Source organism: Haemaphysalis longicornis, unplaced genomic scaffold (assembly GCF_048455015.1).
Source record: "Haemaphysalis longicornis isolate Haplotype H1 unplaced genomic scaffold, Haemaphysalis longicornis Haplotype H1 scaffold_28, whole genome shotgun sequence".
Lineage (NCBI taxonomy): Eukaryota > Metazoa > Arthropoda > Arachnida > Ixodida > Ixodidae > Haemaphysalis > Haemaphysalis longicornis.
The window spans coordinates 2,700,597-2,727,651 of NW_027526329.1; the positions used below are offsets into that span (position 1 = coordinate 2,700,597).

The 27,055-nt window shown below is 47.8% G+C and overlaps 1 protein-coding gene across 1 annotated transcript in view; it reads right to left on the reverse strand.

Moving 5' to 3' along the window:
- Window positions 1-22,856: 22,856 nt before the first annotated feature.
- LOC144172979 (uncharacterized) overlaps window positions 22,857-27,055 on the reverse strand; it is a 42,070-nt gene continuing 37,871 nt past the window's right edge. The window contains exon 5 of the mRNA XM_077701566.1: window positions 22,857-23,077. Coding sequence (XP_077557692.1) covers window positions 22,953-23,077 — 125 coding nt within the window. The 3' untranslated portion in view covers window positions 22,857-22,952. The remainder of the gene's footprint in view (window positions 23,078-27,055) is intronic.

A 27,055-nucleotide genomic window follows, 5' to 3' on the forward strand; every position in this document is an offset into this window, starting at 1 on the left:
AGGCGACATACATTTGTTCCACCCGACCTTCACTTTGTATCCCGCAAGCGGTTACAATAGAGGGGGTAAACAAAAATTTCAAAGTATACGATTGTCGCCCACACTACTCGTTACAAGTTTTAGCCTTTAAAGCTTCCACAAATGGCTTTTGTCGCACACCGGCTCAGCAGAGTCACATGTTTCATTCCTGCACAAAATTACCCGCGGAAACAGCTGCAATTGCTGCTGGATGACGCTTGGAAGTACGCCTCAATAAGTGTTCGATCCTCCCGAGCAATGTTAAGAAGTAACCAATCAAAGCGGCTGATGGGCGACGTTCGGTGAGTTACCGAAAGGCTTCATGATTTACAACAAAATGACGAGAACAAGAATCGTCCGTGAGATTAAGAATCCAAGGATTGTATAACAGTCCCCACACATCCTCTAAGCGCGCCAACTCACGGATTCGAAGCTTCGCTTGCCCGCAGTTTGGATAGCCCCTACGTGCCAGTAATCGATCACCACGACATTATATTGTAACATCACAAAACGGAAAGAATGTGGTCGTATACATGTTCCTGATCTCATGGTTTTTACAGCGAAGCTGTTAGCCTCTCTGCGGTCGAATAATATCGTGTCGTAAAAAAACCCGGGCTCACCTAACAGTTCTCGCCTAAGACGCCAAGCGCGTGCGTCAGATGTATCAGGCATACAGCATAGAGCTCAGTATTCGTGTAAAAATACACAAAACAAACATCGAATCCACCCTATGGTTGATACGGCGCCTTTAAATAATGGGACCCCCCGTCATGTGTCTTGGTCGTGCTTGCAGATTATGTTTGAAGACTCGCGGGGACTAGTGTGACTAATTGGAGCAGATCTTTCCCAACACGCAGAGCACACGTGTCAGGTTAGGGGGGTACCAGCATTTGCTACCATAGAAGCCGAGCGCAAGCGACAATCCGGCCGAATTGTCTCCGATAGCATTTGTAATGGTTTACAACAGGTTCACTGGAAGGGGGGGAGAGCAGGCGGGGGGTTGAATAGCGACCATTTTTTCGCAAGGGGGAAGAGCAGCTTTTGAAGCCAAACGACGATGGTTCGTATCGAACACCCTTTCTGTAACAAGCACCCAACTGCTCTTCTCGACAGAAACTATTTCGAAGGGGACAAGTGTCACAGGAATATTCTTAGCCACCTGGCTGGCGTTCCATGTCAAACGCGCTTTACAGCGGTATCACTACGCACGCGATCACGCACCCGCGCGCCATCTTGAGAAAGCCGGAGACGGCGCCTAAAGTGAATGCGTCGCTTTCGCCAAGGTCAGGCAATGCCAGATATAACACCACGCCAACTGATAACACGCCAGCGCTTCAGTGCAAGTCCGCACGCGTTCTGCGAACCCGCTCGTGGAGCAATGAACATTACGCAAAAAGGGTGAATTCAGTAGAAAAACTATTGGCCCAAAACTAATAACCCAAAATAAAAAACACGCGATCCTGGATTTGAACGTGCGAATTTCAAAACAATAAACCGAGTGCTCCAGACCACTCGGCCATAAGCCAGAGCTGTCAGCCCCTGAAACATCAGGTATGTATTCTATAGCGAGTTTACGATTTTATTTAAATTTAGCATTTCAAGCAGTTTAGATAACTATTTTCTGGAATAGCCCTCGTGCAGTGAGTGTCCCTCAATATTCTACAAATATCTCATCTCTAGCTGCATTCCTTAGGCGGATAAGCATTAGGGAATGTGTGGTCGTGCTGGTGACTGCTGTGCTTGTTCACGCAGCGCAAAAAAGTGCTTCCCGCACCTTCGTTTTACGTTGTACGATAACCGTTTCAGTTGATTTTGATTCTTTAATACAATTTTAGACAAAAAGGACTAAAAGTTCTTCCTTTGGGGGACTAACGACCTTTGGCCCAATCATCACCCCCTTTTGGGACTAAACGTGAGGGGACGAACGGTTATTCCGCCACCCGGTTGGTCCGTTCCGATACTCCGCAAAGGCGAAGTGATGAGAGTAGGAAACAAAAGTTCGGCACCAGTAGGGACCGAACCACCGACGACTGCAATCATACACAAGGAACCCGACGCGCTACCACTACAACATGCCACCGGACGGACGCGGCTGTAGTGCTGTGCCGGGTGGATTCATTGCAATTGTTGCCGGAATTTCTATCCGTGCATGCGACTGTGACCGCGAGTTGAGCTTTGCGCTTAGCGCTTTGCTAACTTTAGGGAATATTGCTCGCTTCGATTCTAGGTACAGCTTCAAAATCATAGTTTTTTCTCGTAAAAAGCAATCAACTCGTCTCCTACATGAGATAGATGGCTGGGTGATCGGACGACTCATTCGTTTCCGCACAAATTAGCACTAAGTGTATTCATAGTGTTCGATCCAGTTGTTAAGTGCTCCACGTATCATTCGTGAAAGCGATCGTCTGTGTGAGTGTCAGAATAGGGAAACAGACCACATTTTCCTGCATCGGCGAATTCAAATTCGGTGTTGCTTAGCCTGAATTCTTCAAGTTAAAGTCGCTAGACGATCGGGGCTGGGAAATGCACCTGGGGTTTACAGCAGTTGCAGCATTGTCATAGCTTTAGTGCGCAAGGCAGTTATTTACCGAGTGTAAAAGATAACTTCAAGACGCTTACCTGTAGCGAGCATTTTGATTTTGCAGTTGTTGTCACCAGTAACTAATGCGTTTCTTCTCGTCTGTTAAACATATACATATTCATTACGGTTGGGGATCAACGTTTGCTATTGTCACTAATATTTGTGTTACTGTTGACGGGTTTAAAATCATTCATTGGCCGTTATTACCTCTCCCGAATCGTATGCAACACAGCGTATCAACATAACATCACAGAGAAGCGTCTGTCGATCGCGCTTCGCCGCTGCTTGCCATTACCCGCCGCCCCAATGACGCTAGGCGATTTTCTTATAATTAACTTATATATTTTCCCTCGTGGCATCATGTAAAGGACCCACTGACTGCAATTACTTGTGTATGAGAAATCTGAAACTGTCCATAGACATATGCTCGAAATGGCAACGACAACGCCATTACAGGGAATAAACGGCGCAGCAACGAGACTAAATGCGTGCGTTTCATCTTCCCGTTACTCGTTATAGATCGGCGGGGACGAACAGTTAGTCCGCATTTGTGCACAACGCACACACTCTGCTACGGATACTACACTCGAAGACGAACTGTTTCCCGCGAAGACTAACAGCTGTATTTTAGTCCCTATTTTAGTCCTTTTTGCCTAAGAGTGTACACATATCAAATTCGCTAACTCTTCTTTCGCCTTCAATCGACCTTAGATTTTCTACTAGCGTACCAGTCACCGAAGCGGCGCATGTGCGCTTGTGTGGAGTGGCTGAGAGGTTAATACAGTCTACAAAGCAACAAATTAAAGGCACATTCTTCCAGGCACAAATGTGCCGTGGCTTAGTTTCAACTGAGCTAACGAATTACGACGACCCGCCGGCGGCCGGCCGAATAAACGCTTGGCCGTCTGGTTCTCTCGGAACGTCGGCGAACCGTGCTACAGCGCAGTCAACCAAGCCATCTCATTTTTACGTCTTACCAAAGTCATAGAAAATCGGCAAAGCGGATGCAGAGAGGAAGACAGCATTTGCGAATTGCTTTTTTTACTGAATAACGTCGCGTAAACGCATCGAGAGTGATCGAAACATGGCCTACAGACTCCATGCTACAATTTGCGCTAGTAATATCACAGTGTTTACAAATCACTTCAGCGTCCCTTTAGGACGACGGCAGACCCGCAACTCTTTCATTTTTGGCACGCATGTATTCGTTGAAGTATCTAACTTTTCGCTCACAATAACAGAATAGAATAAGTTGCAGGCTCATATTGTTCCCATATCATACATCTGACTTGCAAAATGCTTGTCTAAATTTAGGGTGTTTTTTGCGTTCATCTTTTGCTGCTTTTCCCCTTATATCATTTTGAATGGTTTCCTGGATTGGGTTTGGTGTCTACCTTTTTTCATAAGTGAACCTGGGTGCTTATTGACTTCTCCTTTGTTGCCTTTTTGCATTCTGTATCTGTGTGCGCGATGTTTTGCTACTTCTGAAAGTTGCTCTTCTGGACTTACGTACGCTCGAGCAGGCTGAGAAGAAATCACATCAGAAATTTTCTCTCACTTTCACTGTAGCGTTTTCGCATCTTCTCCCTCTCCATTGGTCTTTCCACGGCTTTGTCTATGCTTTCCACAACGAAGTTCTATATAGCTACGCTCTAGTGGCAGTCGATGTCCGCCCGACTACGCGTCGCGTCAAAATAAAGGCATTTTCGTCGCCAGTTTGTCGGAAACGCTGTGAACCTCTCATCTTAGTACAAATATCTTGTAAATGATTATACTGAAATTGGCTCATAAGTTGAGTCGCCCACTACGCAGAGTTTAATTTGATTGTCATAATCCGTTCACATTGCAGTAAAAACGTCGGAAACTACCCGTCTGGTGTCAATGCGTGGCCGTTTGCAGAGGGAGGATGGGTCGAGAAAGCGACTGTAAGACTTTTTTATGAAAACTATTCCTGTAGAAATCGCATGGCAGTTGGCCGCAAAGACGACTCTAACATGAAGTTTAGGCTAAAGGGGCCCTGAAAGAGGTTTTGCCGATGAATGGGCGCTCAAATCTTCAGGTAAATCAATGTCCTTGTAATAACCTTCTTCAAGACTTTTATTAAAGCAATGGGTACTAGTCGCGTTATTGCAACATCGCAATTTTGGCAGTTCTGCGACTTTGCCTCGTTTCGTTGACCTCCTTGCCCCGCGCGAGCGTGACTGCCAATGAAGCCTCGCTTCTTGGTGACGTCTGCAACATCAACATCCGGTTGCCGAAATCGTCTGCTACTGCGATATCCTGCGCGCAACATCGCTCTGCGACGCTTTCGCCTGACTCTTTGTTTTCTGTTTGGGCCGTTTTTTATCATTTTGCTGATGAATCCTGCACTCCGCTCACGGAAGGAAAAACTGATAGAAAAAATGTGGCCGGACTTTAACGCTTCAATACCACGTCGACAGATCATGCGAAAAGAGAACGATCCTGGCACCGTGAGGTCTCGGCAACGACATCTCGTGGTACGTATTGGAGTATAAAATATCCGACCGAATGAATAAAGCATCGTCTCAAAATTTTTTAGAGTCACGTACACGCGCTCCGAACCAACGTCGGATTGTATATTGCTTAATTGGCCGCGCGTTCGCGCCAATGTCGAGTTTGTCGTGCTGTGGTAAAGCCATGCACGCGAGTATACAGGCAGTTGTAGTTTCCATTCCGTTATTCCGATCAATTCTAAATATTTATAGCCACAACAAAAAACAGCCTAAGGGATGCCCGGTACAGCACACAGACCTTTTTAGTGCGTCGTGCATTCTGTTTCCTCCACCCCTTACTTTCCGGGAAACGTCTACGCGACCCTGTGTTGATCGACCACTGGACAAGTACACGTCAACAGATATTGCCGTTGGGATTCCCTCTTTTGAACTATGGCACACGGCTATTTTTCCTACCGGGGTATGCACAATTTTACAAAGATGGGGGTTGAATCTTACGAAAAGGTTTACGACTTAGTTCTTCAGCTTTTTGGTGCTCAGGTTCTACTGTCAGCTGATGTGTCGTTGAAAAGTCATCCATATTTCTGCCTCTGTTCGTGACATTTGTGGTATAGGGGAGGGTAACCCCACGCACCTCGAACTAGGTAAACGTCTAGACCCATACGGGTGTTATCAGGAGAGAACACCAGTGCACAACTAAAGTCACCGCCTTCGACGTCTGCAACCAGAATTTGGCCTGCTGGTGGCGCCTCCACGCGTCATGACAACTACTACCGCTTGCCTAACAAACCAGTACTATTGAGCCTTCTTTCAGCTGGTCGCCCATTCGCACCGTACGCCGCGGTCCTTCCGAGTGATACTTTTGATGACGTTGACGACTGGCTCGATTTCCATCGCGTAGCTGTGTTCAACAACTGGGATGATGGACGACGTAAGCTACGGAATCTTTACTTCTCACTCGGATATTTCGCAATAACGTGGTTCGAAAACCACGACAAATTACTGACAACCTCGCTTTCGGAGGCGATTTCTCGACGTCATCAAAACAAGCGAGGGGGTTGAAAACGGGGAACTTGCCCTACAATACGGTGCTCAAAAACCGAATTTGAGCGGCCCTATGCTCGCCGAAGACATGTCGCGCATGTTAGGCGAGCTAATCTGTGTATGAGTGATGACAAAAAAATTCACGCCTCTCCACGAAGTGAATCATGACGAGTGGGCGAAGCACTGGGGATCGTTCTTAGCATAAATCATCCACAGCATTGCCCTCTCGCGTATGTAAATGAGTGACAACGCGTGTGTACAGTACGTACTCCGGCGTAGCTTGTTGGCATTGCCGTTGAGCCGCTGCTTCTCGAGCACTCAACTCTGGGTCCGCTTGGCGTTTTTCTCGTTTTGCTGCCGCTTCTCGAGCTCTCGCCTCCGGGGTAGCTTTTTGTCTGCGTAGATGTTGAGGCGCCGCATGCCACGCCTTACGTTCGTTTTCATCCTTGGCAGAAAGAGAATGTGTGGTCTGTAACGCGCTTATGCACACAATTGCACCACAGCGCTCTTTGTCTCTCTCTCTCTCTCTCTCAATCTCTCGCCATCTCTCTCTAACCTTTGGTGAACCTTTTGATCACAGATGGTTCGATTTATACAGTGCTGTGCTGGGAGCACGGACGCCGGACTAACGCCGGACGGACAAGCCTCGGCCCTAAGGTGTTTCGCCCCTAAAAGTGCGCCATCAATGCGAGGTGTGAAGGAGCAGCTCTTTGCTGTTCTTGTACGTAGCCGACCGACCACTGTTTCGGGAAGCGACAGTGACCTTGCAGCACGGACACCAGTCGCATTTGGCTAATTTCGCTGTCGCAATAACGAGGAAAGCGACAGTCGGGAGCTGGTGCGCACCATCGTGCTCGAAGAACTGTGGATGCTCCAGCAAGTTGACAACCCAGCAACATTCGCTGCCGTTACCGGCGTCATCCGTGACGAAGGTCGGCGAGTAATAACTCCCCTGGTACCAACTCCGGTTTGAGCGCCCTGTAGCAACGTACGTGGATGTACTTGCATTCCAGCTTCTACACACGCACTCCCCAATTACACCGGTGTGCTCCGCACGCCAGTTTCGGTCCCGCCACAGATTCCACCTACTACGAAGCAGCCACTCAGACGCACCCTGACCCCGGCCACGTGGTGCGAGCCAAGTCGTCTAGAGCGCAAAGCGACTGTTTGGCGCACACCCGACAATCGGCCTCTCTGCTGCCATTGCGGGGAAGCTGGTCACATGATTCGTCACTACCCTACCGCGCCATGGGGCTGCGTGGGTTCCCGCCCGAAGCACCTGGACCACGCTACAGGGACCAGCCCCAAGAAATCCAGGAGTATCTTTCCACCTACGAGCCGTCGCCCAATTTTTCGTAACTCCTCAGCCCAGATCATCTTCACCCCTCAGGTACTCACCGCCTAAACGCAACATTTCTCCTTGGCCAGCCGGGAGCAGGTCCTCGAGCCCTAGCAGGGGAAACTCAGACCAGCGATCCCCGTGAGTGGGGCCGCTCTGGAGCATGCTCTAGAGCCTGCACCGACAAGACACCCGCACGACCATCTGATTCGAACGTCTTTTGAAGAAAATGAACTGATTTTGGCCGATATTCCCGCTCTCGTCGACAATCACCCGGTGACTGCCCTCGTCGAAACAGGCGCTGATTATTCGATAATAGGCTGGTCACTCGCAAACAAGCAGCGTAAAGTCTCGACGCACTGATTTGAGCCCAAAATACACACAGCTGATGGCCACCTTGTGCCAACTGGCGTCTGTACTGCCCGAATCAGAGCTCGAGACGCGACCTTCCGCGGGTTTTTTGTTGTGCTGAGGGAACGGCCAAAACCGCTAGTACTTGGTTGAGACCTCTTTCCAGAATACGGAGCCGATATCAACTTACGGGAGCTGATTGTTACATTTTCAACCCCGCGCCCTGGCAACGATGAGATGGACTTTGTGTCTAGACCTGCGTTACGTATTTGAGGCGGCAGCGTTACCCTACCTCCTCGAGCTAGTAAGTTCGTTACTGTCGAGTGTTGCTGCCATTTTTTAGTTCCCGTATAGCCAAACAAAACGTTTAACGCCGGCTCACCCGCCAAATCTGTGCAGCGGGGGCCTTGTTGACGTCATGTTGTGCCAGAGCGCCTGGCCCAAATGCGTTGCACGGGGCGACGCGCCGACAGCGAGGCTGAGTCACGCCTCTCCCTTTCGTCGCTGCGGCGCGGCCGAATCCCGCATCTCGGAACGCTGCGGCGCGGCCGAATCCCGCATCTGAGAACAACCAAACAAGGGCATGTCGCTACGCCCGGAGGCGAGGTCACGGAGACGGCGGGGGCATCGCCCTCCCTTTCCCCATTGGAGGCGCAGCTGACTCACCTCTTCGCTACCATTCGTCGGAATTCAAACTTCAGGCAGCGAGAGCCCTGATTGGAGCTTTTCGAACTTCTTGGGGCCACAACGAACTTCCCGGGCTATAAAAGAAGCCCGGAGCCTCTCATCGTCGGCATTCCTCCGCGGCTCCTCTCCGGCACCAGTCTCTTCGGAGGCACCGAGTGAAAGGGTGCTGTCGCCTTTGTGCGAGTTATGTAACGTTTGCTTACCCTGTACATACTGTATATAAATGTTACTTCAAGTTTTCGTCGGCTCGGGAACTTCTTCGCTCTGCTCTGCGCCGCGTCGATAGCGGACGGAGCAAGGCAACGTCGCTTCACCGGTGACTGCGCTCGGATGGCCAGTCGCAACAGTGGAGGCTGCGGTGAGAGGGCCCAGTCCCAACATCGGTGACGAGCTGGAAGGCGAGTCACAAGCTTGGCGACCTCCCTGGGATGCTCATTCCCAGCAGTGGTGAGAGCGGTGGGATAGTCATTCCCAACACTCAGCAACCGAACAATGGAAATAATATAATGAACTTCCGCACAGAACACCAGAATTTATAGGACAGGACAGCAGTCGCCTTATGGAAGAAATAAATGACCTGAACGCGCAACGAAACTTCACAGCCATGCCTGCATAAAATGAACCAGGAATAGCTATGTACGTTGACGTAAACCCCAACCAGACGCCATCACAGCAGCAAGAACTTCTCGGTGTTATCCTCACTTTTAGTGACTGTTTCGCGCTGCCATCCAAAGTGCGGAAAACAGCAATACCTAAACATCATATCACCACTGGCGAAGACGAACGACACATTCGGCAGCGCTCTTATCGAGTTTTGACTAAAGAACGGGAGCCCATTCGCTGTCTAATGAAGGAAATGCTCCAGGACGAGTCATACAACAGTCGACAAGTCCGTGGGCATCAGCGTTCGTCCTCGTTGAGAAGAACCACGGTACTGTTGGTTTTTTTGTGGACTACAACAAAACTCAATGAAGTAACACGAAAAAACGTCTACCTTTTTCCACGCATGGACTGCTCGTTTAACCGCTTGCGCCATGTCGATTCTTTCCTTCAATTGATTTATGCAGCGGTTACTGGCAAATAGAGGTAGATGAACGAGATCACGAAAAAACAGCTTTTATTATGCCTGACAAGCAGTTCAAACTCAAGGACTCTTTTAGGATGTGTTCGGCCCCAGCCATGTTCCAACGAATTATGGGCACTGTTCTGTCTGGACTAAAGCGGAAGACGTGTGACGTGTGTGGTGTAGCTAGACGACATTATGGTGTTTTTATCAAAAACTTCGAAGAACACCTAAACTGGCTGGGTACCCTTCTTGTAGCCGTCAGCTACGCAAAGCTATCACAAATCCCACAGAAGTGCCACTTTGGGTGCGATGAGCCGAAATTTGTGGGTCGAGTGGTTAGCTCTCAAGGCGTCCGTCCACACTCCAAAAACACTGCTGCGGTTGCTGTTTTTCTAACGCCAACCGACAAAATGCCGTACGTCGTTTTCTATGCGTTTGTACCAACTATCGACGGTTTGGGGAACACTTTTCCAATGTAGCGGAACCGTTGACGGGCTTAACAAAGACACACGTACAGTTTATGTGGGGCCAGGAAGAGTCTGCAGCATGTGATCAGCTCGAACATCGCTTGCACAGCCCACCTCTACTCAGCCACTTCGACGAGGGCGCTGCCACTGAGCTGCTCACAGATGCAAGAAACATTGGTTTGGTAGCGGTGCTAGTTCAGTGGCAAGGTGGTGTGGATCGGTTCGTAGCTTACGTGTGTCGTCACGCACCGAGGCTAACTATTCCACTACTGGGAGGGAACTGACTATTCCACGACTGAGAAGGCTGAGCCATCATATGGGCCATTCCTAAATTTAAATTTAAACCATATTTCTACGGGAGACTTTATCAAGGTGGCTAAGGATCATCATTCTTAATGTTGGTTGTCAAATCTAAAACATCCTTCGGGAAGTCTCGCTCGCTGGATTCTCAAGTTGCAGGAGTTTGATGTGAGTATCACCTACAACTCGGATCATAGGCATAGCGACACGGACTGCCTCTCCCGTTCCCCGATCAACAGAACCTCGAGTGACGAAGACGGTGACGAAGGATTTTTTGGAGCCATCACGCCTTCTGGCCTTGCCGAGGAACAACGGACTAATCCGTAGCTTCGCCCGTCATTGGTTACCTTGAAAGGAACTCAAGCCCATTGCCAAGCCCTTTCGCACGTGGTCTTACGTCATTTGATTAGCGCAACAACATCCTGTATAGGCAAAATTTCGGTGCCAGAGTATTGATATGCTTGCTTATTCAACGGAAAGACATGCGTGACGACGTTTTACAGGCATGTCACGATGAACCACCTTTCGAGATGTAGGCGTTCCGCTTCCCATCCTACGGTTCCGCTACCCATCCCGCTACGCCTCCGGTAATACTGGCAGCAGCTTACCAAAGATGTGAAAAGGTACGTGCAGACTTTTAGGTACTGCCACAGGCGAAAAAGGCCCCCAGCAAAACGTGTGTTACTACAACCGATTTATCCTCCAACGTACCATTTCAGCAAGTCGGCATGAATCTGCTGGGCCCTTTTCCTTTGCCGTACTCGGCAACAGATGGATTGTGGTTGCGACAGATTACTTGACACGCTACTGCGAAACAAACACTCTTGCCCGAAGCACAGTTGCTGAAGTTGCTAATTTCCACATTGAGAACATCGTAGTTCACCATGGTGCCCCAGCACTAGTGATCACTGAGGGAGGAGCGGCGTTCACGGTACAACTTATTCAATAAGTCCTAGCGCTCAGCCGTAAGAGTCACCGCCGTACAACCATTTATCAACTCCAAGCAAATGGACTTACGACACCGCCGCAAAGGACAATTGCCGATACGCAGTCTATGTACGTTGATGTGAACCACTGAAACTAAGATCATCATTCTTCTGTACGTACCTTCGCGTACAATACTGAGGCGAAAGAAACTACACGGTTCAGCCCTTTTCGTTCGGTTCATGGTAGAGACATCAGGACAATGTTGGACTCGGTGCTCTTACCTATCGACAATGGTAGCTTCCCTACAGATGCTCAAGAAAGTGTTCAGCACGCAGACGCCACACGCCAGCTATCACGCCAGGGCATTCGATGTCAGCAGGCAGTCGATTATCGTTGGTGTAACCTGCGACACCGACAAGCTGAATGCCAGCCAGGCCAACTGGTCTGAGTTGTGGAGCCTTGTTTGCCGAGGTGATCACTCCGAAAAGTTTACGAGGCGTTACATCGGCCCCTATAAACTAGTGCGTCGAACAGGTGCCATCAATTACAAAGTGTTTCCCCAAGGAGCCGGGCGTTACCTCGCACCGCTACACAGTCAGACGTCGTTCACGTTGCAAGATTGAAGTCGTGGTTCACTTGCCCGACTTCGCATTGAACTGCTCTATTTCCCGTCCCGTATATTTTCCGTCTATTTATGAGATAGCATTTGACTCGGTCGAAACGTTAGCGGTCATTCAGGCATTACGGATCCAGGGTGTAGACGATCATTATGTACGAATACTAGAGGGTATCTACAATGGGTCCACAGCTACCATCATCCTCCATAAGGAGAGCAGTAAAATACCTATAAGGAAGAGCGTCAGACAAGAATACACAATCTCTCCAATGTTATTCAAATAATGTTTACAAGGAGTACTCAGAACATTGGATTGGGAACATGTGGGAGTAAGCGTTAATGGAGAATACCTCAATAACCTGAAATTTGCTCATGATGTTCCTTTGCTAAGTAGCTGGCGGGCCAACTTGCAAAGCATGCTTACCGCACTGGACAAACAGAATAGAAACGTGGGCCTGACAATTACTATGCAGAAAACTAAAGTAAATATCAATAACCTCGGTAAAGCTCAGCCGTTTGAGATAGGTGGCGAGGCAGTGGAAGTGGTAATCGAATATATCTACTTAGACCGAGTTGTGACCCCCGATTCCAATCATGAGGCAGAGATAATCAGAAGGATAAGAATTGGGTGGAGTTTATTCGGCAGGCATTCTCAGATAATGAATGGCAGCCTACCATTGTCCCTGAAGAAGAAAATGTTTTACAGCTGCATCTTACCGGTACTCACCTACGGGGCAGAAACTTGAAGGCTAACTAAGAGGGTTCAACTTAAATTGAGGACGATTCAGCGAGCAACGGAACGGAAGATGATAGGTGTAATATTAGAGAAAAGAAAAGACCTGAGTGGGTCAGGCAACAAAGGCGTGTTAAGGACATTAGTAGAAATTAAGAACACGAAATGGACGTGGGCAGGGCATGTAATACGAAGGCAAGATAAACGTTGGTCAATAATGGTAACGGAGGGGATCCCTAAAGAAGGCAAGCGTGGCAGGGAGTGGCAGAATTTTAGATGGGCTGATAAGATGAAGACGTTCTCGGAGATAAATTAGTTGCAGTTCCGTGCAATTGGTCGATGCATTTACAGGGGACGAAATAATGCAGCAGATATTCCCTCTTTTGAACTGTGGCACACGGCCGTTTTTCCAAACGGGGTATGTACAATCGTACAAGGATTGGGGGTCAGAGAAGAACAGATAGTTGACGAGCTAGCGCTTCAGTTTTGTTGCTTTGGTTCCACTGTGAGCTTGTGTGTCGTCTACAAGTCCTGCTAGCGCAGCAAATATTGTGTTCCTGCACTTATTCGCGACAATATTAAAGACGTTCTCGGAAGAGTAATGCGAGTTTTGGGGCTGTGCGGGCCTGCCTCTTTGTTCGACTGTACGTATGATATTACTATGATATGATATGATATGATATGAATACGTGCGTATGATATGATATGAAATTACGTATGGAAATTATTACACCCATGCCATTCCTCTATTTATCTCTATAAAGGCTGTTAGTTCAGGTTTTACGCGCTCAGTGCTGCCAGTGGCGATACGTGGACGGTTTGATTGCCGCCTGCGGCCCTACTTTCCGTCCCCCCCTCCCCAAGCCTACCTTGTGTCGTGTTTAACTTGACGGGAGAAAACTATGTCTATGCTATATAAAGACATACCCCTTTTCCAAAATACATACATCAGTATTTCGTCCTTTGAAAATACAGTTGCCTTTTTACAGATAAGATGCACGAGTTTACCACAGACCAAATTGCACCCGTGACTCTAAACGATGCAATCACGCGTTGATGGGGTAGTTTCACTGTTCAATCACAAAGTTTTGCTTTGAATCTGCGAATACGATACGCAAACTACGTCACTAAAAATGCAGGAAAAAAAAGAGAAAGTGACATCCTGCCAGAATTTAAACCCGGGACTTCGATTGAGCGTGTGCGAGGCTTTAGAACACTGCGCCAGAAAAAAAAATTGGAAATTGACGAAAAATACCCTGAAATCTACAATGAAACCCACCCTGTCTGTCACATCAATGTTTCTTATCGTATTTCAAGAATTTGTGGCTGGATAACTGAACATTTCTATTTCTTGAGTAAGAGTTCGGCAATAAGGTTTGCTAAATACCCGAACATAGCTGATCTGCAGCAACAGCTCTATTTGGGATGTAAGTGGGATTCGCAATGCGGGAACAGGGCTTTTCGTTTGCGCTTTACGTCACGTCTTCTTTCGATATTGATGCTAAATTACCTAATAAACCTTCCGCAACTCCTCTTCTGATCTAGCTTATGTTTTCTACAAGCGCTGCCGGCCGTACACCAATATTCAGTTTGCAACTATGTAAAACGACTTGTCGCCAATGCGAACGGACGAAGCGTCGTAAGCCGGAATACTCGTGCTGCTGACCACGATGACGCGGGTTCGATTCAAGCCGCGGCGGCAGCTTTTCTGCTGGAGGCGAAAAGCAAAATACCCGGTGTGTTGAGATTTCGGTGGACGGTCAAGATGCCCAGGTGGTCAAAATTATTCCGGAGCCCTCCACTACGGCGCGCGTCATCGCCTTTATTGCGTCGGTGCGTGAAACCCTACAATCAATCAACCAAGAGGAAATACGGATCAGATTATCAGTGGCGTTGAGCTGCATGTACTTCATGGATTTAAATATGTTTATTATACTCTAGGAACTAACAGAACAGACCTTTACTACGGCACGAATGTGTTCGTGGTGCGGGTTTCGCTTTTCGATCGATTCCCCACGGCCGTTCGGCCGATCAGTAGTGTCGGATAATTCGGTCAGCGAGTCAGTCGCGTGCTTCCGGTCGGCCGGCGGGTTCGTATCGCCGTCGACGTCGTATGACCTGGCGGACTGCCAACTCGGATGTCGGCGTCGCCTTAGTGTCTTCTTCGTGTAGTTCTAGTCAACACGCCTTCACGGAAGTCGTGGTAATAGAGTAAAGAAGATAAATATGGACAAACAAGATAGCGTTAAGTGTGCTGCAGGAAGCGGTAATTAAGCAAAGAGGCCGCCGCGACCCGTCGACGCTGCGCAGACGACGATTCTCCTTGGCGGAAGTGAGAGAAAAAGCCGTCCAATTGCAAGATTTCTGCTTTGTGACGAACATCCCTGAACCAATTATGTAGGTGCATAAAGATGGCTTATCCCAAAAACACGCAGGAAAGGGTGGGACTGCGGCCAAAAACTTCGAGAAGAAAGTTTGAGCTTTCCGCTGCACGGAAAATTGTCATTATAGGCACAGCTGAAGTTGACCACCCAATCTAACGATTGCGCTATTTCTTTTAGTCTACTCAAACCCCTTTCTGGACCCTTTTAGCGTACTTGTCCGAATTACGTATTTCACGGGAAAGTTTTAAATTTTGTACAATTGCTTTCTGATCTCAATACATCGACTTCTGCAGGAGGGAAACGAACAGCCTCATGACTCTCCCGTTGAAAAAATTGACCGCGGGTCAGCTCACGTCTCTCCAAATGCCGTCGAAATGCGACAGTCTTGACATATGGCATAACAATGACATAACGGCTGCTCCTGTGTTATCCGCTCACCGGTCTATCGGTTGCCCTCTCTCCCCTCGGTTTCCACCTGGCGGATAAAGCTATCCCCCAAAGCTGTATCAACGTGACTGCCGTCATGATGTCCCGGTGTTGCTGCTAGATCAGTAGTTAATTATACGGCGAACAATTTTTCTAGAGTGAGGCACAAATTGAGATCCCGAGCGTAATACTATGCACCTTTTATGGCAATAACTGAGCATACTTAAGAAGTATCGTATGCTTTTAGTAAGTTTCAAAAACGCATTTATCTTTGATAAAAAATGCATCAAATATAAACCAAAAACAAATGCGGGATGAGGCTCCAAATTCTAATCCGGTATTTTGTGAGGAGCGTCGGTCATATGGGAGTAATTTAGAAAGCTTCACTGGGTCACACCTTGGTGGCGTATGTTGTGTCACTTCGTTCCTTGCGGAAATCAGCTTATCTACACACGTGCTGCAGCGGCTGTCCAGCCTACGATATGAATAGGGCCGCCGCCGCCGCCGCCGTTCATTGAGACATCCACTGTTCACTACGTGCCCGGAGTGGCCGCTGCGGATTTTAACTCACCGCCAGCCAGTTATGCATTATTACGTGAGACATTGCTGGGAGATAGACTTACTTTGAGTGTATATTCTTCGTAAATTAAACACAAAAATGTCCGAAAATTTTTTCGATTGCTAGCGTATAACTACGACCTTGCATAAGTGTGGTGTTATGCTCTAACTGAACGCTGTTATGATTTCGGGAGAGATGAAACAACCGCCAGCTAATAACAATAATGATAATTTTATTTGCACAATAACATGGCTTTCTAGAAGAAGTAAAGGCGAAGCAGAAAGGAAATCGCACACGTAGACGCATAAATTCTGAGTGCCAGTGTGTGCGAAACTATTTGATACATGTTCCTTCGATCACTCAAACCCGCAATTCGGAATTTTCGAAGATGTAGTTGATGCTTTGAATGACACGTTTCCGTACGTGCCCGGTTATCAGGACCACACCGCCTCAAGGTGGGTTTGACTGAAATGCCTGCGGTTTTGGCGGGAAATCAAAGTCTGTCTATAGAAACCCTCTTGGAAGCATCTTAACCTAAGGCACATACGTGCGTTCTTGGGTCGCGATGGCCCCGTCGTGTATTTTGTTCAAGGCCAAGCCGTCCATGGATGTATGTCTCCCTTCAGAAGTAAATGAATTATATTGTGCATATAAGTTAGTTTTTGCACCTTATTAGCTAAATCATAGCGGTTAATTTCGAAACAGCTGCCAAACAGATAACCATAACAGGTGAAGCAAAATACTTAGCTTGAGACTATCATTCTTCTCTACTGTAGAGTATTGAAAGATTTAATGTGTATTGCGATAGCAGTCGCTTGAATGGCCGACAATAAATCAAACTCAGAACATTTCTTTTCCGGCAGTTGCAGCTGACCGTATCGGTTCAGCTAGGACTACCTAGCGACGTTCTTCAGCTATACACAATAGATAGAAGCAAGGTATATTAAACCATCCACCACGCAGTTAGAAATGCGTAGCACAGCCTTCTTATTTCTGCTAACGTCATACCGAAGCAAAAAAGATGCAATGCCAGACCTCGAATTTCCACGCTTCCATTCCAGCGTGCTCGCAGCAACAAGGATGACGAAGTTGCAGTACCAGAGCAGGATGCCAGTAATGCTGTACCTGATTATGAAAGGTTCGGGTAATGCTCATTCAGGTTTTGGTCATCACTATTCTTATCTTCATCAGACATAAGGGAGGCATAATGCCATGACACCGTGTGTTTCGTGTACTTCACACCATAGAGAACATTATGTGTTCCGATCCCGGCAACAAAATAAACACAAATATGATATCGACAGCCTTGCCGATCCATGCTTTCATCAGTTTTATTTGCAACATCAGAAATTATTTGTGCAAGCTGAACCGAATTAATTCCTGTACACGTACATCCCTATATTTCTCTTCATATGTGTAGCACATTACGCTCGCTCCGAGAACAAGCAAATGACACACAGAAGAGGCAAAAGGGTCAGATGTACATGCAGTTATCATCAAACAAGATTTATTTCACCACCAGTAATCCCACCAGGCGTATAGGAAAATTTGTGGTGGTAAAAGCGAGGCTAAGGTGACCGAATGTGCAAGTTTAAAGAAAGGAAGAAACAATAGACGAAAGGTAGGGAAGTTAACCAAGGAAAGAAGACGAAGAACAGTGTGACTCATTGCGTTAGACATGAAATAGAAATAAGAGAGTTGAGAGCGAAAGAAAGGACTGGTAAAAAATAAACGATAGAAAATTGGGTATAATGTAAAACAACAGGGCGTGGAAACGGCTAGTAGAAAGACAACACCGCGGCCCAAAAAAAGTTTAATATACGCAGGCAACAGAACAAATTTGGCAAACGATGGTTGATGCAAGCTGGTACTGTGTGTTTTTTTCTGTATTATGCAATTAAACTTGCTTCTTCAAGACAAGAATTGATTTCACTGCTTTGGCTGCACCTGTCTAAAGCAGCAGAAATACGACTGATTTGCGGTGCACATAATATAAATATTGTTCAAACATTTTTTTATTAGTTTTTATTTTTCCCGAAGTGGAGCTTCTCTTTTGATGCAAGCTTTTGTGCCTAACTGACTCGTAGAATTGCACTTGTTCTGTTCATTTTACACTAGTCTATGCTGCATCTATTTACATCGGTTTATCTCGTTCTTCTTCTCTTTTCAGGCGCATAAGGTTTTTACATTCAAATTGGTATTTTCTTCAAAGAGGTATTGTGGCTGTTAGCGCTATCTGCTTATTGGCTTTAAACATGCTTTAGCTCTGCTGGAGAAACTGAGCTCCCAACATTGTTTTCCTCTATTTATTCTGAGAGAAGAGGAACATGGAATTTTAAGCGGTAACAGCACTACAGCGATTGTATTTAACACTTCCACTCCTTTTATTGTATTTCGGAGTACTGAAAGGCACAGTTACAGCAGACCCAGAATTGCACTGCGTGTTTTGCATAATACCTGTGACGAGATGACTGACAGTTGTGCTGCGCGCATCGGAAATGGCCTCGACGACGACGAAGTTCAACTGTTTAATGTGGACGATCACCCTGTGGGGGTATGTGCCGCCTTGGTGTCGTCAGCAGGGAACCGGCGGAATAGCCGGTAGAAAAACGTTATGTCAGAGAAGCAGGAAGGGGTGATCGTGGCTGGGGAAAAAGGACAGTGGAGTCGGTGGAGCCGCGCTCTGAGGGCTGGCTACAAAATGCTGTAGCCGTGACCGCCCGAGGCTGTCGTTAAGGACGCCCAGAGACCCAGTTAGGCTGCAAGGTAGCCGTCGACGACCGGGCATTAAGTCGCCAGCATCGACTGGACGACGTGTCGGTACCCGTGTCAACCACCAAGAGATCGCCGACAACCGGGACAGTAGCAGAATCGACTGCATCGACAGTGCCAGCGCACGTGAGACATTTTATTCCATACCGGTTCCTGTTGAAAGTGAACTTGAACACCCACCGCGGTGGCTCAGTGGCTAAGGCGTTGCGCTGCTGAGCACAAATTCACTGGTTAGATTCCCGGCCGCTGCGGCCAATTTTCTGATGGAGGCGAAAAGCAAAAATGCCCGTGTGTACGAGATTTCGGCGCACGTTAAAGATCCCAAGGTGGTCAAAATTCTTCCGGAGCCCTCCACTACGGCGCGCCTCATCGCCTGCGTTGCGTCGGCGCGTTAAAACCTACAATCAATCAATTAATCGATCAAAGTAAACTGGAACGTTTGAATTTTATGCCCTAGTAGAACTCTGTCTTTAGGATTGATATCCGTGTCGCATTCTTCTTCTCCCTATGAAGTCCCACTTGTTTAGTCGTCCAGATAAATGTTTGTGTCCGTGGTCATAAAGCTTCCCAGGGGCCTCTCTCGTGTGTGCAACGCAAATCTCAATTTCTAGCCACTAATTACATCACAATACTCTTGTAGTCTCTGGTGGGCTTTGATGGAGATTTTTGTGCAGCTATGAAATAATTTATTCGCTTCTTAAAGCAACCTGCAAACAGTGTTAATGTGGCTTCTGTGACGTCCCCCAAGCACACACCTCTGCGCGATCTTCGAAGCTTACCTAGAAAGAGGAAACATCTCTGGAGTGAGTTTCTTGAGGCACATAACATAGTAATACGTTCCTTGGGTTATTGAATCTAAGGTAATCCAAGCACCACTAATTAAAGGCATTAGAATTGAGGATAAGCAGTTGACACGCGTGCTGCAGGCGCCTCGAAGACAGGCATTTCCATTATTCGAAAAGTCGTGTTTCCTTAGAATAAAGTGCAATAACATTTAAGGGGTACATTTGCACGGATTTTAGGGTAGGATTGTCCAGATAAAACTTCTATTCGCTAGAAAAATAAGCGGTTTGAAACGGCAGCTCAACGGAGCTTGAAGACATTATCTAGGGGAGGGGGGGGGGGTGAAAAATGTTAACAAGGCGCGGCCGAGACCGAACAACAAAGAAGAAATTACCCGGAACTAGCGCTGGACATCAAACTTATTCTGTTACGGCACACAAAAGAAGGTATGCATAATCAGCGCATACGTACACAAGGGCGACCAATCAGGGAAGATATCGGGGGAAAAAAGCAATTAGGAGACCTTATTCATTTTTAAAAGAAGAAGGAAAAGAAATGGCCGGTGGTATTATTGAGCTCTCGTGGGAGCGCACCTCCATTCGAATCAGTGCAGGAGTGGGAATGAGAGGGAAAGAGGTTAGGAGAAAAAAAATTAGAAAAATTAGAAAAACTAGAAAAGAACAGTTTTACTGCTGTCGATCGCATCACACACAACACACCTCGAATTCTGCTGGCTGCCGTCATTCTGTGTCCGGGGGACGAGAAGCCTCGACAGGAACGGTGAAGCGCACAGGCGAGCTTGCTGTGACAAGGAACGAAGTCTGCGGCGGTTCCGACCAGGCCGTCTGACGGGCACTGAGAGCGGCACTGACACTCGAGGGCCCACAGCGGCAGAGCGAAAGCCGGTCGACATACACTCAGCAGCCCACCCGGACGACGGGCAGCCGAAACGAAGTCCGTCCTGTTGTCGAGTAGCGTGAAAAAATTGAAGGGGCTTAGCTCAGCTAACCTTGGATATGCAAAGCAAAAGCTTGGCGTAGTCTGGCTGAGTCTTGGTTTCGCTCGGTTAACATTTGGTGTAGCTGTATTGCCGACCACGGCTCAGAGCTGTTCGGTACCGTGCAACGCTCACAGAAGGAGGACCGGCCTCGCTTTCATTCTCGGCGAGAGCGGCTTTCTCTCACGGCGATCGTGGTGCAAGATGGGTCACATTGCCTTTTAGATGCCACGCATCTCATTCACCCGCCTTGTCCCTCCATCCGGCGTCGGCGTCGTTGTTGTCAGCGTCTGCCCCTCCCCCATTCTCCTCGCCGCGCCAGCTTCGCTCTCCGCCGCTCACCCCCTCTCCTCTCCGATAGCGAACACTCTCTCGCGAGGGGCATTGTATTGGATTCGATTGGGTTGGCTTGGATTGGCTGGGCTTGGATTGGATTGGATTGGATTGGGATTGGATTATATTAAAGTGGATTGTGTTGGATTGTGTTACGTCATATCCGCGAGAGACGCACTGGCGCCGGCGCGTCCCCTCACCGTTATGCGCGCTATAAAACGCGGTGCCTGCGCCGCTCCGTTCCATCGTTCCAGCGCCGTTCCTCCGCGGTCCAACGCTGCAACGTGAACACCCTATGCGTCGCATCTACACAGGGGTTCCCGCCAGGGGAGGTAGTAGTTTTTTCTAGTTCACTATAACCCAACCGCGCATGGGTGGGAGGCTGTGGATTTGGTCGGCTGTCGATGAGCCGAGCGGCCGCTCCGTCGCCGCGGCGACGGGACTGGCCGCAATGTTAGCAGAACGACTTAAAATGAGGCCTTGTGGGCAGCGCCGGCAGCGGACTCAGGGAATCGAGCGACGCGCTTGGAGGGGTGTGTTGCCGTGTTGGCTGTTGGGTGTGTTGGGTGTTTTGCCTTTGGTCGAAATGATAACTTGCGCCTCCTCTGCGACACCACTGGACGAAAGTAGTTAAGCTTCGCTTTAAAAACGCGTCCGCTTAACCTACCTCCGAACGTGCGAAGCACGCGCTACTCTACGCGCTACCTTTCTATGTTGCGGGGACTTTGTCACTGCATCTAGCGCGTTAACATGGCGCAAAAGTTGGCTACGTACTATACAAACAACTTCATGCAACGTTTTGACACACGAAAGTTATCCCAGCACCTCTCTGCGCATATGCGCGTTTACTGCAGCGGAGGCTGTCATGATGGAATGCGTATGTTGTCAGGTGAATACTCATTAATGCCATCAACTTTGGCAAGTAAAAATACAGTGGGCCTGGCATTAAGGGTGGCATCATGGCTGCGCTCGGGTTTTGCAAGTCAGTAGTATTAACTGCAAGGGTTTAGCACGGTTCAATATACGGGCTGGCCTGGCAGCTTTTCCTCTAGAGTCATTAGTATACCTCTATGGTTCCCATCCATTAGAGGTTTTCTGTGTTCAGTTTAGCCGCGTTCGTCCTGCTGCATGCCATCTGGTGCGACTCTTGAGACTTAGCAGTGGAGCCACCAGTGGGAGGTCTGGGCGGCAGCCGTGTCTGCATCTCGCCGTTAAAACATTTCTTTCAAGCAACACGTTTTATGATTCCCGGAAAACTCGTGTATCAAGCTGATTTTATTTAAATAAACACTGCAAACGCCAGTTATGTATTCACATTGTTCCTCAACTAACCCTAAGTTTACCTTTTTGCTGGAGACTTTTGACACATATAGAGCATATTTAATGATTTAATGGATTGCTGATGTTTTCCTAAATAAACGTGACCCTCAATAATTGATTTCAACATTTGGCTGGGTGGCTGTGTGTGACGGACCGACAGGCAGACAGACAGATTGACAGATAAGCAGACAGGCACACAGACAGAGAGAAATAATTTTTTTTTGCGTTTGAGTAACCATGGAAAGACTATTGTGTATAAGAACTCTCATTTCTTTCACGTTTTGTTCAAGTAATTAACTTGGAAGTATGCTCCACCGTAAATACCAAGAAAGGCGTTTTGGATAGGTGCGTCGATTGAGGTGACACAAACCCCATTTTCGCTGCTCGTTCTTCAGAAAGTTGAGGGGACGATGATTTTTTATGCGAAATTAAGTTCGCCCTTTTGCTTTCATTGTAAAAATTGTTTTCTGAATTTTTTCTGTGCGTGCGTATTGTTTTTCCTTGGCGTATGCTGACACAATGTTTCATTACGAATCCCAGCTTCTTTGCCCCCCGAAGAGACCTTAGTATACATAAAAATAAATAACTAATAAAATAAATAAATAAAGAAATACAAAAAACGACTCGTCAATTCATAAAGAAGTTAAAGAAAGTATTTTTATTTTCTTTTATAGGCCCGAACCAAATAAACATAAAAACAACCGCTGCCATCGGGCATCAAATTCAATCTTTTGCACAGGCGTCCTCTTTTGTTCGCCATCTCCAGTTGCATTTTTTAGCCAGTCTGGCACATCTCGTCGCTGTAGTCACGGTATCCTTCACCGCAGGCAACACGAAATGCATCCATGCAGGGCTTAGGAATTTGGTTCACCAGCGGCTTGATGACCCACAGTATACACACTGCAAAAGACACCAAATATGTGATGATCTACCAGAATGGGAGATTAGCTATAACAAATATCTCGGCAACATTTTTCTCTAGATCATGGGGAAAGGAATGCGCAGTAGTAATACCTTCAGAAGTTCTTATGTTTATGATTGAAAATGACGAATAAGGGCATTTAAATCACAACACCAAAGTTTCTGAAATTGCTTGAAACATTGCCTGCTCTAAACCACACGCTAATGCGACCCCTTTCACTAAGCAGACTGCTGCGCTGGTTGAAACGTCATCCACGGGCCCAGTGAAGTCATTGGAAGGGTTGCACAGAGTGATTGAAAATCAGCCATTAGGCAACGGGTCAAGGAACAATGCGCTGCCTTTCTGCAAATGCTATTTTGCCAAACGCCGGCATTTCCACAGAAAATGAAATTACTGAAGAAGCTGTAGCACGTAGATTTACGCCCTGCTGTGTGTTTCCACAATCTAACGTTCACCCTATGTAACACGCTTCCCGAGTGGCCTTTAGGGTGACTGTGAAGCAAAAAGAAATAAATAAATTAGTGGTCGCACTACACACATAAATATCAGGCAAGGCAAAGCGGACATAGGTGGAGGGGGGGGGGGGTTATCGGAGGAGCAGCTCGGTTACACTCGCCAGCTGTCTTGCGTCAGATGAAGGACGAGTAGTGAAACCAGCCTACGCTAGAACCTATGAAAAAACTGCGGACCCACGGTAGTTTGTTTTTATTCATCTCCGCGTATCTCTAAACGCTCAGTGCGGCTCTAAAAAAGTCAAAGTAGATAGACAACCGGCCATGCAGGCAAGTGTGCCAGCATTATGTCGATGCCATTTCCGCATTGGTAACAAAGGAAGCCGACGTACTCGCCAAAACACGTGCACCTAAACACGGATTCAGCAGTGCCCACACATTCACATACACTGGAAGGAGACAACTAAGCCTTTTTTGTACACGCTTCTCCGAACAGTTATTCCTTTGAATATACGTCACATTTGCTTGTTTTAGAGCGAAATAGGTAGCGAATACACTGCATCGTAAAAGGCGAAACGCACTGAAGAAAACGTGTACCTTTGATGGGGGCCTCCGCCGGAGTTACAATTACGTAGTGGCCACACAACGTGCGTCCTAAATCCTTGCCCACGCAAAGTGAATTTGCCGAAGAACTACGCCTAGCATAAAAACCGCCTGATCGCACAGAGCACCCTTCGCCCCCTTTACCACACTTAGTCTAGTTCAGCCTTCCACGCAGCAAGGAATGCTTTCCTCTGGTTCTTGTTGGTCGTGAATGAACGTTTACGACACTGCGTATCGAACACACGGTTATTTTAGGGATCCCAGAAGAAACTCAGCCGCCGCTGGAGCAGATACACAGGCGGTAGTGAAGGTAATAGCACGCCCCTCGACATAAAACTGATACCCCGACACTTACAGAAAACGTACCTTTACCTGTTTCTTTTTTTCCTGCAGAAGTCTGGAGATTCAAGGTAGCACATCGACCTCGATGAAGGTAACAACTTTTGGATTTGTTTCAGGCGGACAGCCGCTTAGATGTCTAGGCTGAGTGGGACTTCGTCGGAGCCACCTAAATTAATCCTCCGAAGGCCCCAGAACACCGAAGCAACAACCCACATTTTATAATATTTTCTTTATCGGCGACGGTGTTATTCCTTCTAGGCTGCACATGACACAATATTCGCAGTGTGTATGCGATGGTGTTTCTCAATAACCGTCCACCAAAAAATAAACTTGAAGTACCGGGGAAAAACTGTTCCTTTGAACCCTATTTGACCCTAACCCATTCTATTTTTGTTGCCACCTATGACGAAACAATATACACGTGAAATAAGAACTCTTTAACCGAGATTTTTTTTATTCGGTCAAATGTGGGGAGTTGGAGGGGATAAGGAATTGTGGCTTCTCCGTTGAGCTTCTCACCGCACAGGCTTCGCAGCTACCGACTCATGCTTACTATAAATTATCTGTAAAGTGTAGGTTTGGTCCAATTTAAACTTAGTTATGATTGCGGTAATAGGTCCTTGATCTCATCCCAAATTACGGGGAAGCCGCCAGAAGGGCAGACTATCGACGCCCGTAAGAAATGAAGCACAGGTTTAATCTCCTACCATCTCGTTCGGCTCGCGACAAAATCAAATATGATCTACCGGGACTGCTGCCAATTTCGGGGGGCCGGGGAAAATGGTTAAGTGACTTTATTTAAGAAATTATGTCGTGATTCTCTGTGAATGCGTGTTGACAGCCTATAACGTCGCTGTAAATACGTTTGTTTTTTATTCAGCTACAACAAACGGATTGGTTTAAGATACGCTTAAGTTAATGTGCCTGGTACTCTTTTTCCTCGCAACACGCTTCGTGAGTGAGAATAAAACACATAGAAATTGTAGAATCACAATGCAAATGCTTCTGGCAGGTAATATCACTGGAGCATCAAAACAGAAACACTACGCTGCCTTTTCCTCTGCAAAGTTGTGAAGCTCATTAAGAAATACAAGGACTGTGTTGGGCAACGAAGGCAGAAAAAAAGCAAGAAACGCAAATGCTTGCGGAGTTCCTAACTAACTAACTAGCTAACTAACTGACTGACTGACTGACTGACTGACTGATTGACTGACTGACTGACTGACTGCAACGGCTGACTTGCACGAATGCTTTGCTCTGTGGGCAGCCAATGCACTCGCCATTTGTACAAGTGCGGCACGCACACACACAGCTGGCTGGCGCCGCATCTTTTCAAAGTGCTACGAGTTGTGCCGCGCCTCCGCCAGATGGCGCCACGGGTCCCGCGACCGAGAGAAGACGCAGTGAAACATCCCCCTCGCGAGGGGCACGATTAAATGCAGAGCATTTGCGGGGGCGCACGACGTTAAGTAGTTTGCGTTACGTTAATGTTGTTGCACTTGTGGCAACTGCTGACGAGAGAGCACTCGTCAGCAGTAATTTGAATGAGTCAACGATATAAGGCGCGTTCGTAGCGTCCCATTCTGTGTCGGCTTTGTGGCGCAGTGGGTCGAGCACCATGTACATTGCGTTCCGCCCGCAGGGTCGAGGGATCGAAACCGGGTGCCGGATAGTCTTTTTTATATAGTAGGGACAACGACGGTGCGGACTACGGACGTCAACCGGGTGACATCGTGAGTTACTGAAATCCTCTGTATTTAAAATCAAGCCGCTCCACTCAACGTGAAAACTGTCGGAAACAGAGAGCAGTGATTTGCCATAATGGCCTGTGACGCCGTTATCAGCTCATTCTTACCACCCATCACGCTCTTCGCCGCCCTGTCCCATTCCTCTCCTGGTGAATTCAGCAGAGGTTTGTCCAACGCATTTCGTAGGCCGCCAGGTGGCAAAAGCGAGTGGACGTCTCTTCACATCGCTCCCGCTTCGACATCGCCCATGCCCTCAACGAATCAATTTAGCCCCCGAAAACAAGCGACAACATGACCAGCTAGACGCCCGCTATCACCGCATACCAACCAAGGTGAGCTTAGATCATCGAAACTTGCACAACAAGCGGTTTTCACTCTGCCAGCTCGGAGCTTCAAAGTAGGCCTAACGTTCCTTTCCCCCCTTCCCCCCCCCCCCTTCCTGACGACGCGGCCGCCACGCGGTAGCTGCGTTCGCGGCAGCCGCTCACTTCGGCAGCGGCGCCTGCCGGTTTTGCCAACAACGCGGACGCTCGCTCGGCCCGACGCACATCGCCTGCACCCACTACCCTCCATGATTTCACACCACGCCATGGAATACACGTATAATGACAACCAATAGACCCAGCAACTTTAGATAAACCTGGATGGGTTCGCATCTGCTGTCAAGCCAAAACATTGAACCTCCAAAACGCCCGCAGTCAGCTATTCTCAACCAAGAACTCATGCACAGCACCATGACCGTTGAGCACGCCCGCAAGCCCAGACAACAGCCTAAACAGAAACTACCTCGGCCTGCAGAACCTCTGCGAGA